General features: G+C 36.8%; 2 protein-coding genes across 2 annotated transcripts; both read right to left on the bottom strand.

Moving 5' to 3' along the window:
• Positions 1-459: 459 nt before the first annotated feature.
• LOC143622301 (PHD finger protein EHD3-like) lies at positions 460-5,889 on the bottom strand. Its single transcript, XM_077093488.1, has 5 exons — positions 5,585-5,889; positions 5,232-5,435; positions 4,848-5,150; positions 1,558-1,644; positions 460-1,474 (listed from the first exon to the last, which is right to left on the bottom strand). Exons 1-5 carry the CDS (start codon positions 5,783-5,785, stop codon positions 695-697), a joined length of 1,575 nt encoding a protein of 524 aa, XP_076949603.1. The 5' UTR covers positions 5,786-5,889; the 3' UTR covers positions 460-694.
• A 1,109-nt stretch (positions 5,890-6,998) lies between these two features.
• Positions 6,999-11,787, bottom strand: LOC143622297 (zinc finger CCCH domain-containing protein 7-like). Its single transcript, XM_077093484.1, has 10 exons — positions 11,021-11,787; positions 10,727-10,877; positions 10,487-10,637; positions 10,285-10,384; positions 10,136-10,210; positions 8,581-8,665; positions 8,187-8,457; positions 8,064-8,106; positions 7,864-7,967; positions 6,999-7,572 (listed from the first exon to the last, which is right to left on the bottom strand). Exons 1-10 carry the CDS (start codon positions 11,433-11,435, stop codon positions 7,150-7,152), a joined length of 1,818 nt encoding a protein of 605 aa, XP_076949599.1. The 5' UTR covers positions 11,436-11,787; the 3' UTR covers positions 6,999-7,149.
• Between the last annotated feature and the right edge of the window lie 677 nt (positions 11,788-12,464).

Genomic DNA, 12,464 nt, shown 5'->3' with positions numbered 1-12,464 from the left:
AGGGTTGGGTGGGTTTCTTGTCAAAAAAAATGTTTGGGTCAGTCTGGGTTTGAGTCGAGACGAGTTTGATTCTAGTGAGAATTGGTTGTTATAGAAAAGTGTAAATTTGGTTCGGTGAAAGTGAGTTCAAACGGAATTCTGAAATTAGTCGTTTTAGAGGAGAAAAAGAAACCTATCCAAATGGGTTCACTCGCTATATTTATTTTTATGGTGACGGTAAACACCCTAGCCAAGGAGGCAAGCCATGTATGTGGTAGCTGCAAGGTGGTGGTGGTGACCACAACGGTGGTGGAAATGGTGGCAACCACTTGGTCGGTGTCAATGGCAGCAGTGGAGCCAGTAGCTTTATCGAAGAAGGCAGAAGCTATGGTGGTAATGACGGTGATGTTGTCAGTCAACGAAAACAGTGGCGGAGTCAATGGCATCGGTTGTTTCAACTGTTGTGTGGTGGGGTCTAATGGAGGCAGCATTTTCACAAATCACAGGAAGAGTTTCACAAACATATGCCCAAAATATCCAACAAGTTATCATTTATCATGAGTAGCATAACAAGTATTCATGAATGTCTATGCCTTCGCTTCACCAGAAAAAAAAAGTCAAAAGAAAGGTGTACAAACCTAAATACAATCTCAATTCAAAAACATTAACGTTGTAGTGTACAATCTACCAAAATACTTCATCTCAACCTTACATTTTATCTCATATTACAACCAGTATCCCCATGACTCAATGTTTTAGCCGCACTTACAAGCATATCCAGTCCTTCAAGTTCACCCTTCTCTGATTCATCTTCAACTTTCACCTTCTTTTGCATACTCTCATACGCCATTTTCATACTTCTTATTCTCTTCAAATCCCTGTCACACTTTGCACAAAACCAATTTCCTTCCGGAATAGAATCAAGTTGCGGGGATGTACAGTAAATATGATACGCCTGATCACACCCATCACAAAGCACAATCTGATCATCATCTTTATCCACAAGACAACATCTACATAAACAAGACGGGCAGTACCAACACGAACCATAAACACCCAACTGTTTGCTGGTGAGACATTTGTCATGGTAGAATTTGTGAGGACATTCTAAATGCCCACATGTTCTATACTTTTGGTCTACCTTCACCTCGTTTTTGCAAATATTACAAATGCAATGACGTTCTCTTTGACTTTGGCTCTCATCGGTTACAACATTAAGTAGATCTTGGGATTGGTGTACATTATGTAGATCTTGTGGTTGGTGTACAGAAGCAGTGGATTTTAACTTCTCACAGACCGTGCAATTATCATGAGAATCGATTCCGTTTGAAACACAGGTGGCACAATACCAGCTTTTAGGAGGGACTGATGTGCCTACAAGCTCGGTACATGAAAGATGGTACATATCTTCACATGAATCACAGACTAAACTGTTTTTGACATCGGCTTTTCCTCCACATCCTTTGCAGCCACAACGTTCGGGTTTCCAGACAAACTGTTACACAAGTTCATGCACGTTAAGTTAGCGATTGTGAATAAGTTGGTGTTTAGATTTGTATGTTTGTTGGTATGATGTACCTGCTCAAAGTGGACCCTGGATTTATCAGAAAGACTCTTCGCAAGTGTAACCATTTCATTGCCAACTTGTTGAAGCTTTGTGAATACCTATCCAGATTGGTCAAGTTGAAGATATTAGTAAACATTATAGACCTTATTCACGCTCAAATAACGAAATAACGAATATTGACGGTTTTTGCACAGATATTATAAATGTGACAAGCATGTATCATGAAACATGAAGGAGAACAATAAAAAGATAATCTTATAGCCGATAGATATGTATGCATTTAGAACTTTGATATGATATATTCAATTAGGTTAAAAAAGTTTGCACCAGATTGCTGTACATAGACCCAAATAGTTCATGGAAATATTATCAACAAAGATAACAAAGTGACTAAATCTATGAACATGGTCAATGGAACACAATCCACTATAGGTGGCAATCATGACTCATTCATTTTTCAAAGAATGGATTGATTTGCGCAAAACTAAACTGTATATGGGATCATTTTTAGTCATCGCAAATCAGTCAACGGGTCAATTTGAGTCTACTTAAATTAGTCAATGGGTCAATATGGGTAGCTGTTATAAAATTGTTAAAGGAGTCCAAATAGGTTAGCACCACCCATGACCGTTATCTGTCTTCACGACCATCGACATCAACATCGCCAACACCCCACTGCTGACGACATTGCAGCTGTCGTTGCCGCCATTGACATTGTGGCCACTTACCAATGCTGCAGCCGCTGTTTCCACCACCACAGTCGCCTCCAACATCGCCTCGTAATCGTCCCCACCACCACCACTAGCCATCATAAAGTAATATAGTGGGCAACCTACTTAGGTACCTTTTTCTAAAACCATTCATTTCAACATGACTTCATTTTGGGCAGAACCTGTATTGACCTGAACCAAATTGATGTTTTTTTCAAACAGCCAGTGACCCGAACCAAATCATTGCCTTTTTAAAGCAAGCCGTTTTGACCCAAACCAAATTGATACCTTTTTAAAACGACCTGTTTTAGACCCGAACCAAACTGATTTCTCTTTTAAAATAACCGTTTTTTACCCGAAATCAGTTTTCTCTGAACCTGTATCGAGCCAAGAAGTTTTGACCTGCAACCCGAACCCGCCAGACACGCCCAATTTTCAGGCCTACAATCCACAAACGTCAAACAGTATCCAATGATAATAGAGTTTATTAACTAGATCCAGAGAGTATATGAGTATGTTTTCTAGAGCACAATTCCCCACTACACACAGAAAAAATTGGAAACTCCAGCTAATTTAAGGAAAAAAGACCAACACCAAAGGCTAGGAGAGAAATCTCTGAGACCTTTTATAATAAAGCCCCTACCTCTTTTGAGGTATGCTATGTTGTTAAGTAAGATTCATTTATCTACTTATTGAATTAACAAAGTAAACTGCATTTGGTACCGAGTACCGGTAATCCGGTATAGGTACCGGTATTGCATTTGTACCGATAGATTTGGTACGGTACGGTACTGGGTACTCACTTTTCTTGAAATTCGGAGTATGTGTGTGTGCATACCGAATTTTAAGAAAAGTGGGTACCGAATACCGTACAGAATCTACCAATACGATACCAGTTCAATACCGTACCGGCATGATATGGGTACCAGTACTCGGTACCAAATGCTCATCTGATAAGTATTCAATGGAGAGTCAAAGTCAAGAATTTATAGTCAAAGGCTTGATTTGGGGAGTCGAGGTCAAGGGTTAAAATTATGGGAAAGTTTCTAACAATTATTTAGAATAAATAGGCCTATGGTCATATGTTTATCTTTGTCTTGCTTATTTTGATTGTCAAGTTTATCTTGTATTTGGAGACTTGCCATCTCAAATTGGTTAAATCAGAGATTAGCCCCTCTCGAATCGGGCCAACCATGTTATTATTTCAATAAAATAATTCTTTCATTTTATGGGTTCTATCATCATTGCCGAGAAACATGGTTCAGTCAACCCGGAACGATCAAATAGTCGTTCAGTTAGCTGTCATTAACGCCAAGCTCGACGCCATAATGTCGAATGTTGCAGAACTCACAACTATGAGGTTTGGATTTTGGAACACCCATCTGGTGCAGTAAAAATGTAAAACCTGGTTCGGGAAGGAGTTCAAATGGAACCATTGGTACCAAACCTCCCCCACCGTCTGCAGCTAACCTGACACCAACAATAACACCAAAACAGGACAACATTGCACCCTCTGCACCTACACAGACACCAATAATAACACCAACACCTCCACTTATACCATATCGTGTTTCCCCTTTGGAAGGTTCTGTCAAACATCAAACAAAAATTCCAATGTGCACACCCCTTGCCCACCGTTGCTATTCGCTCCACATTCACACCTCAAAGTTGTCAAACATTGGATAGAGCTCGCAACTATCACTCTAAGATTAACTGAGACTTCCCATATGCAAAGAGTCGGTAGTACTAGAACATTGTTGCATTGCAAAAGTGTCACAAGGAGACTCGAGTGGCGTCAACCATGGCGCTATGTTGAGACCGCTCCTATCGCCGTTGTACGCCTAGAATGGCGATCACTATGGAAAGGCTACGCGGATCGACTTTTGCATCTTCTCGACTTGAGGACACGTCGTTTTTTCCGGCGGGAAGTATTGATAAGTACTCAATGGGGTCAAAGTCAAGAAGTTATAGTCAAAGGCTTGATTTGGGGAGTCAAGATCAAGGGCTAAAATTATGGGGAAGTTTCTAACAATTATTTAGAATAAATAGGCCTATGGTTGTATCTTAATCTTTGTCTTGCGTATTTTGATTATCAAGTTTATCTTGTCTTTGGAGACTTACCATCTCAAATTGGTTAAACGAACATTAGCCCTGCCCGAATCGGGCCAACTATGTTATTATTTCAATAAAATAAATCTTTTGTTTTCTGGGTTATATCAGCAGCCGATAACCTTATTGCCATTATATAAATGCATGTCAAATTTGAAACTTATTAAGTAGCTCATCCGACTAGTTCTATTTATCTTAGGGGATGGGATAGGAGTGGTTAGTATTATACTTTTCACAAAGATGTTAGAACAAACATTTAGTTCATATATTTAAAAAGAGACTATAAGACCATTTGACACTTCATTTTATGCATATATAATCTGCAAATTAAGTAGTCAGATGAAGTGGAAACCCCTCTATATGCATGCAAAAGTTTAAAGCTCAGCATATAATCCCCATGGAAATATTATCCTCTATGCTACATCTTACCAGTAAATCTAATATCTTAACAAGAAAAGTCAAACTCTGAACAAAAGGAATACCTGTTGAGTGTCTTTAAGGTAAAGCAATGGTGAAGTTTCATAAGCTCCATTTTTCAACTTTGAGCTTATAGACTCAACATTTGAAACTCGGTTAACGTTTACAACACCAAAATTCTTGAGAAGTAGACGACGCAACTCATTGTACTTGTCTGAGTTTAGAGTATCGAATAACGCACGTTCACACAACTCAGAGTTTCTAGAACCTTCGGGTCGTTTTAACACTCCACCAGACGGAACATGAGAAGGTTCTTGAGAAGCATTATTTGTTTGATTATCACTTCTTTCAACAATATTATGAGATTCCTGATAAAAAAACAACTTACGTTTAGAAAAAAGCAAGACTTCATGAGTAAGACGATGCAAACCTTTAAGAAAGTAATTTACCTTAACCAAAGGGGTAGATGCACTTTCGGGATGAGTCACGGGGGGCTTTTTGATGCATCCGTCACGCCCATTAAGTAACTGAGATGTCTTCTCTAAGGAAATACTGTTACATTTCCTACGAGAAAAATCAACTGACCCGTTGGAAATTGCATCATCAAAACTCAACTTATATTGATCGAATGCAATAACTACAGAAGCCTTTATCTGCAGAAAACAGTTGAATATTATACACAGCATAGCAAGCATATAAGAGATAACACAATCACATATAAAGATCTCATAATAATAATATGTTGAATTAGGTTAACAAAGTTGTACAAATGAATGAAAATGAAAGCAATAGAATATAGTACCTTATTATCATGATCTGAATTACTAGTAGTGATCTTTCTTCTGCGTTTTATCCTCTTATAGGTTCGTAAGCCGTCTTCTTCAGATTTAGAAGTAGTTGCAGTTGCCTCAACATGAAGCAATAACCGAGCACCCATATGAATATCGGTGCAATTCAACACCGAACAATTACCGGTTATGACTTCCTTATCATCATCACCCATGGTTCAATTCTTTCGAAATCTGACAGCACCAGCAAGTGATAAAAGAAACCCTAAAATTGGGGGATGTGAAATATGTTGAATTGAAGTGTTGGATTGATTTGAGTATATGTGAATCTATTATTATGTATGCCCTAAAAGACAGTAGAGAATTTGGGGGAGAAGAAAGATAAAAACAGTTTTAAAATTTTCAAACAGAGAGAGGGTTGTCAAACTCAAGTCAAGTGTGTGTTGGTTAAAAGACTTCAAGTCAACTAATCAACTTTGTTTACTGGTTTACACTTTGTTAAACTTAATTTGTTTAATTAATTACAAATTTTATTCTAATAGTTTACTAAGGTTTTGTAACTATGATTAGATACTGGTTTGGAACTCGTTTGTAAAATTTCTCCACCAAAACCGGTTAACCAAGCGGAAACCAGGCAAAGAATGGTCAAAACCCGAACCGAACATGAAACCGATTGTAACCTGGTCAAGAAGCCGGTTTCAACCCGAACCAAAACCGGTCATAAACCAGTTTTGACTTTTGTTGACCAACCCGATTTTTATGTTTTAAACCAGTTTGTGTACCTCTATAATAACTACAATAGTTTTTGGTTCCTAACATTTGCTAAACTATTTGGGTCGGACCAGGTTTGGGATCAACATGGGTTCCGGTTGGATTGGGCCGAAACGGCGAAACCCGTCTAGACCCGAAACCTGTTTTAACCCCAACAAAATAACTTTTTTATTAATTGACTCGTTCAGACCAAAACCCCACCTGACTAAACTCGTTTATCAACCATACACATTATGAATTTTTCAATGAATCCATTCCATTTCCCATTCAATCCAATTCCTTTCAAAATATTCCGTGAAACGAACTTATCTTAACTTTAACTTTAATGAAAATGAAACTGATTTTTTTGTGCATGGTAAAAGCTCTGAATCACTAAAACACATCTTTTGTTCTCAAAATCGTTGAAAAAAATTTTAACATGATAGTAAGATAGTTTAGCTGATGTCAAGTTTTTAAATTATAGGATGTTTGGTAAGTTTAATGTTGCATATTCTTATCATGTTGAAACACTTGAACCAAATATGTTGCATTTTTCATTACTGAGGTACTTAGCGCTGGGGACCAAATATTTTGCATATCATGCTATTATTATTTTAAGCCTATAATAAACTCCATTTCAGTTGCAACATTCAACAAAAAGATAACCAAATTCTTCAAATTTCATTACATTTGTTCTTTTCAACAACAATACAAACAAACTCTAGTATCTATTCTACATGACCAAAATCCCCTCTTCCCTTTTCTACTTTGCCCTGAATTCTTCTATGTTAAAAAAACAAATGAAAAAATCAAGAAACACCCTTCTTCCTCACTTGACAACCCTATTCATTATCACAATAGGTTTTGTTAGCACATCAATCTCGCCTACACCTAACCCCAAAGGCTCACTAATCATCAACCTTGTTCTTGTGTCACCTATCACCTCATCACCACCTTCTTCATTACCACAATCCAGACTGATATATTCAGCAAACTTCCCTTCTTGACACAACATACCCTCCTCGTCCACGTCATCATTCTTTAAATAAGACTTCTCCGACACACGCACCACTTCTTCACCCCTAACGGAACCAAAGTACCGACCCCTTGAATTCTTCGTTTGTTGTTCCGCTGAACTTTGATGTTTCCTTTTCAACTGGCTTTTAGGATGGTGTAGCTTGCACTTTGTACCTTGTGGACACGAACCCGTTGCTTCAAATACTGGACACGCATACGAATGCTTCTTTTGACACTGCAAGTTAGAGATTTGATCCAATTTACACAATTATATCTTAGTGGCTTGTGTGCCTGTGATACATACATCATCTCAATATATTATAGTTAATAATGTTTCCTAATATTCACTAGTTTCAGTTCAATTATCTTATATCTACTAATTAGCTTTATATTTACTGCTTATCCTACACTGAGAGATAAGTAACTAAATAAATAAAGATGAAATAAATTAAACTAACTAAAATAATTTTAAGAAAAAAGGAAAGGTAAAATGAGAGATATCGATGACATCAACTCCATCAACTACCTCATTTCCATCTGCACAATAACCTTTGAGAAAACCTTCACAAACAGAAGCAGTTGAGTTCACATTTACATGTCTATACGGGCAATGTTTGTTTGAGCACAATCCTACAACAATAAAAGTTAAGAATTTTCATGTTGATAAATAAAGGTGTGACAGAAGTCACAGAACAAGATATGAAAGTATAAAAGCATAAAACTCACCCTGCAAAAAATAAGAACAATCTTGCATCCTTTCGGGAATGACCTGAAAATGAAATAATATCAAAAGTTAAGTGTAAATAAAAAAGAAAGATAAAAGAGTCAAAAACAGACAATAAAACAGACCTTATGAGTTAACTTGCAATTTGGATTGGAGCATAAACCGTTTAAAAACTTGGTGCATACAGCTATTTTGGATGAATCATGAATGTATGGACACTTTCCATTATCTTTGTTGCATTTGCCAAATCTTGTAAAAAACTGACAAAACTTTTTCTTTTTGGCCAACCGTGTTCGGGCTGTGTGCAAGCTCCATCTCACTTTTTCAATAGCAAACACGCGTGTTCGCCTCTTTGGATTTCTAACCAGCTGATTACCGTTTCCAATCCGTACATATCTGCCAAATACAAACATATCTTTGAATGTTTTCTGTTATATACAGATGCAACTTTGCAAGTTGTAACATAGTTGATATGATTATCGGGCTTAGAGAAGATGCAACATGTAATGTACTACATACTCATCATGACCGATCTTTAATCTCTTTGGGATATAAGTCTTTTTGACCTCTTCTTTTGACTGAACAGAATTTGAAGGCTCCTCGTCTGCGAATCACAAGTCTATTAGTGATTTTCTAGGGTTTTGGAAAAGTTAGCCAACAAAAATTTTTGGTTTACCATCAATTTCATCATAGGCTTTTGCCGCACTGTGTTACACATTTCAGTAGTTAAAGATTAAACAGGAATAAAGTTCATTGCCAACTAACATAATATTACGAGAATTTACAGATCATAACAATCAGAAATGATTCATTAGATGGTGCAAGTACAGCAACTTATGTATAAATACAAATCTTTCTAAATAATATATGAATTTGCGCCAATACTTATCATATTACGTATTAAAACATATCTTTGTACATAATATTTGTATATCATAAGTTCATGAGACTACTTTTTAACGACTTCTACTGGGGTATTAAGTTTTTACTGCTATTTATAATCTAGTATTGTTACATTCCTCTTAAGTAGTAATAGGTCCAATAATTTAATGTTGCCTTGTTCCTAGGATTCATATCGAAAAGAAGGAATGTCTGAAAAAATGCTAATAAGTAATGGCAGTTTATAAATAGAAATCTAAAGAGAATAGAAATACGAATCCAAAATCAGAAATTATACTTTCTATATAAAACATATAATACACATCTTCATAAAATGACATATCGATGTCTACAGAATATATGATTTGTTCACCATCCTGAAAAGACATTCAATTCTAAATAGATAACGCCCCCGCACGTAGCACCAAATATGAACATGTATGTGTGTATATGCATGTAAACAGTCAAGCATGGCTTAAAACTTAAAAGTTGCACTACAACTCAAGAACCAAGAACAGCTTCTAATCAAAGCTATAATCTCATACTAATCAAGCGATCATCCATTCTTGCTAATTGATCAAGGCTAGTTTTCCTTTAGTGTGTTCTTATACAGCACTTCCTATATGTTGACATACACAATATGCCATCTACAGAAAGCATGTAATAGACAAGATATTCATTAATATAATAAAATAATGTCTAAAAGTTGTTCTCTCAAAGGTTTAGCTCTTCCCCTTCAGCAATACAGTGTCCACTTGACATATATATGTCATCACCACTGAATCATAGGATACCACAGATTAAACACCACTTGCTGCTCAAACCGCCGTAGAATTGCCATTCACACAGTACGACAAGACCGCAAGATCTTCATTAATATAATAGAATTGTAACAATTTCTAACCATAGCAATAAGGGTCATAACTCAAAAGAGTAATTTGTCATAAACACTATTAGATGCTTAGTACTGTTTCGTATAAAAATTACCCGTAAATTGGTTAATAAAGTACTTTTCTTCCAAAATAACGTTTACCCTAAATGCTATGGTAGCCATTTTGCAAATTATAGTAGTATACTAATACAAAACTGTCTCGGATTGTTTATTTTAACTTTGCCAAAAATAGTACTTTGTAGAAAATATGTAGTTAGAGAATGATCATGATATTCAAGAAGAAAATAACCAGGACTTGACCACCTGAAATCCTTTGAAGTGTCCTCCTTGAAGGGTCCATTTTGTATCTGACCGACCCAATTCGAAATATCCGGTCTCCTGCAAATAAATGCAATCTCAGACTGTGTAACTTACAATAATAAATATAACATACATATTATTAATAAACGTACTTGACATATTATTCCTGCTCTTTATTTCGGCAGTGGCAGAAGCAGTGCCATGCTGTTCTCTCTTTTTCTTCTCAGCTGCTGCAACTGCAAGTGTAGCTTCCTAAAATAGAGTATTAAGTTCACAATTAATTACCCAGTAACAACCATAACTAATAATATATTAGAATTAGTAAAGTGCATTTAGCAATTCATCAACACAAACCTCATTGGTTCTTTTTGAGTTCCTCTCAATGGATTTTGACCATTTTAAACTGGCACCACCAACACTTAATAACTTGGACATACGAAGAGAAAAGCCGTGCTTTGACCTTGTGTAGATGGTCTCTCTCTTTCTTGAAAGCAGCAACTTGCGACTAAAAAAACAATATCATTGAGTAATCAGGCACGCAAAAATGCCAACTCAGATTAAACATGATCACATGTGATAAAAGTGCAAATATACCTGATGGATGATGATGAGCTATTACTAGATGCATTCATCAAATATGCCCAGTTTCTTGATCTTTTCCATGGGAATAATTGGGGCCTCAATGACTGAGAGTTGAGCGTCCAAACTGAAGGGAATCTCAAATGTTTATACTTCTTAGATATACCTTGCATCAAGTTATGAATCAAGCAAATACATTTATTTCCTTTAAGCCATTGGTTCATGTAACTTCTAGTGTAGATAAACCTTTGACGTATAAAGAAATCGAAAAATAATGGGATATATAGAATTCAAGTTCTGAAAACAAACCTTTACCAGACTGTCGCTTAATACCAATCTTTGAAGCTTTTTCCACATTTGTGTTTGCTGAGTCATCTCCCACTGATGTTCTAATAAGCTGGTTTTTTATCCTCTTGTAATAGCTATCTGACGACAATGATGGTTGTGTTTTACCTAAGTCCTGAATGGGTTGATCACTACACGAAGCAGCAACCAGCTGGTTTGATCTCCTCTTCACATATTGTATTTTCTTTCCTGTAACTACTTCATCTGCTATCTTCTGGCTTTCAGAATTACTGGATGTACGAATTTGATCTTCAGATACCCTTTGTTCAACAGAGGATGCAGGCAGAGGTTCCAGTGGCGAAGATGATAAATCCCTCGAGTCTGTTGGACAATCTGGTAATTTGGTGCTGCCTGATAGCGGTGGTGTATTGGGCCTCATGACAGGAGCACTGGACCCCACTACTCTCGAGTAAGTATTATTCACTTTATTTCCAGATCCTGCACTGTTTCTTGCTTCAATCGAGCCTGAAGGATTCAACTGATATACAGAGGATCTTGAAGCAATAGCAGACACGGGAGCACCTTTTCTTACAAGACTGTTACCACTTCTAACATACGAGTTCTGACCCCTTGCAATTTGCTTAGGTGGAAGAGGAACAGGAACAGAAGCAGGATTACTAGAAGATCTATGCCATGTGCGGGGTTTTGTGAGGTTGTTTGCAGTTTTATTGATTCTTGCATTTGTGAAGACCGGCAACGAGCGCGCTGCCAAAACCCTAGAAACTGCAGGCCCAGAAACCAGTTTCTTCAATGGCAGATTTGTATTGCTACCCTGAGCTGCAGAAGGAACTGTGTTGGTTACTTCATAATGACTCGTTTTCATACCAGTTTTGGGAGCATTCAACTGTGCAATATCTTCTGATACAGACTTTACAAATGTATTATCATTCTCAGGTATACTCAAATTAAATAACGTTTTATCTGTTGATTTGATATCCAACATTTGTGAGTCTGAAATGGAAACCTTTTTGGGAGAACAAATACTGGTTAGCGTATCAGAAATAGGTTCCCCTAATTTAGCAGTTGAGTCAGTAACAACAAATGTAACTGTATCATTAGCAAATGAGGGTGGTAAATCATCCTTTGAATCTGCACTAGGTTCTTTATGGTCAGGACTCGGTGTGCAAACTGATGAAGAAATCAGATTTACCATCTCAGTAACTGTATCTTTATCAAAAAAATGTTCCTTATGTGGACTACTTTGTGTTGCATTATCTTCAGAAATGATAACAGTATGTGTATATTCTTTGAAGTCATCTTTAGAGAATTCACTTGACCCATTAAGAGATGTTTGATTGCTAGTACCCTCTAACACTCGGCTTTCATCTTCCTTTCGTGACACATCATCAAGAAAACCTTGATCCTCACTCTTCTCAGGAGATACGATAATAATCTCATCTGAACAAGA

This window comes from Bidens hawaiensis, unplaced genomic scaffold, assembly GCF_021521415.1.
Source record: "Bidens hawaiensis isolate Kalapana, Puna unplaced genomic scaffold, B.hawaiensis_p1.1 tig00003115_1, whole genome shotgun sequence".
Classification (NCBI taxonomy): Eukaryota; Viridiplantae; Streptophyta; class Magnoliopsida; order Asterales; family Asteraceae; genus Bidens; species Bidens hawaiensis.
The sequence above is the reverse complement of the archived record's forward strand: the minus strand, read 5'-3'. Positions and strand labels throughout refer to the sequence as shown.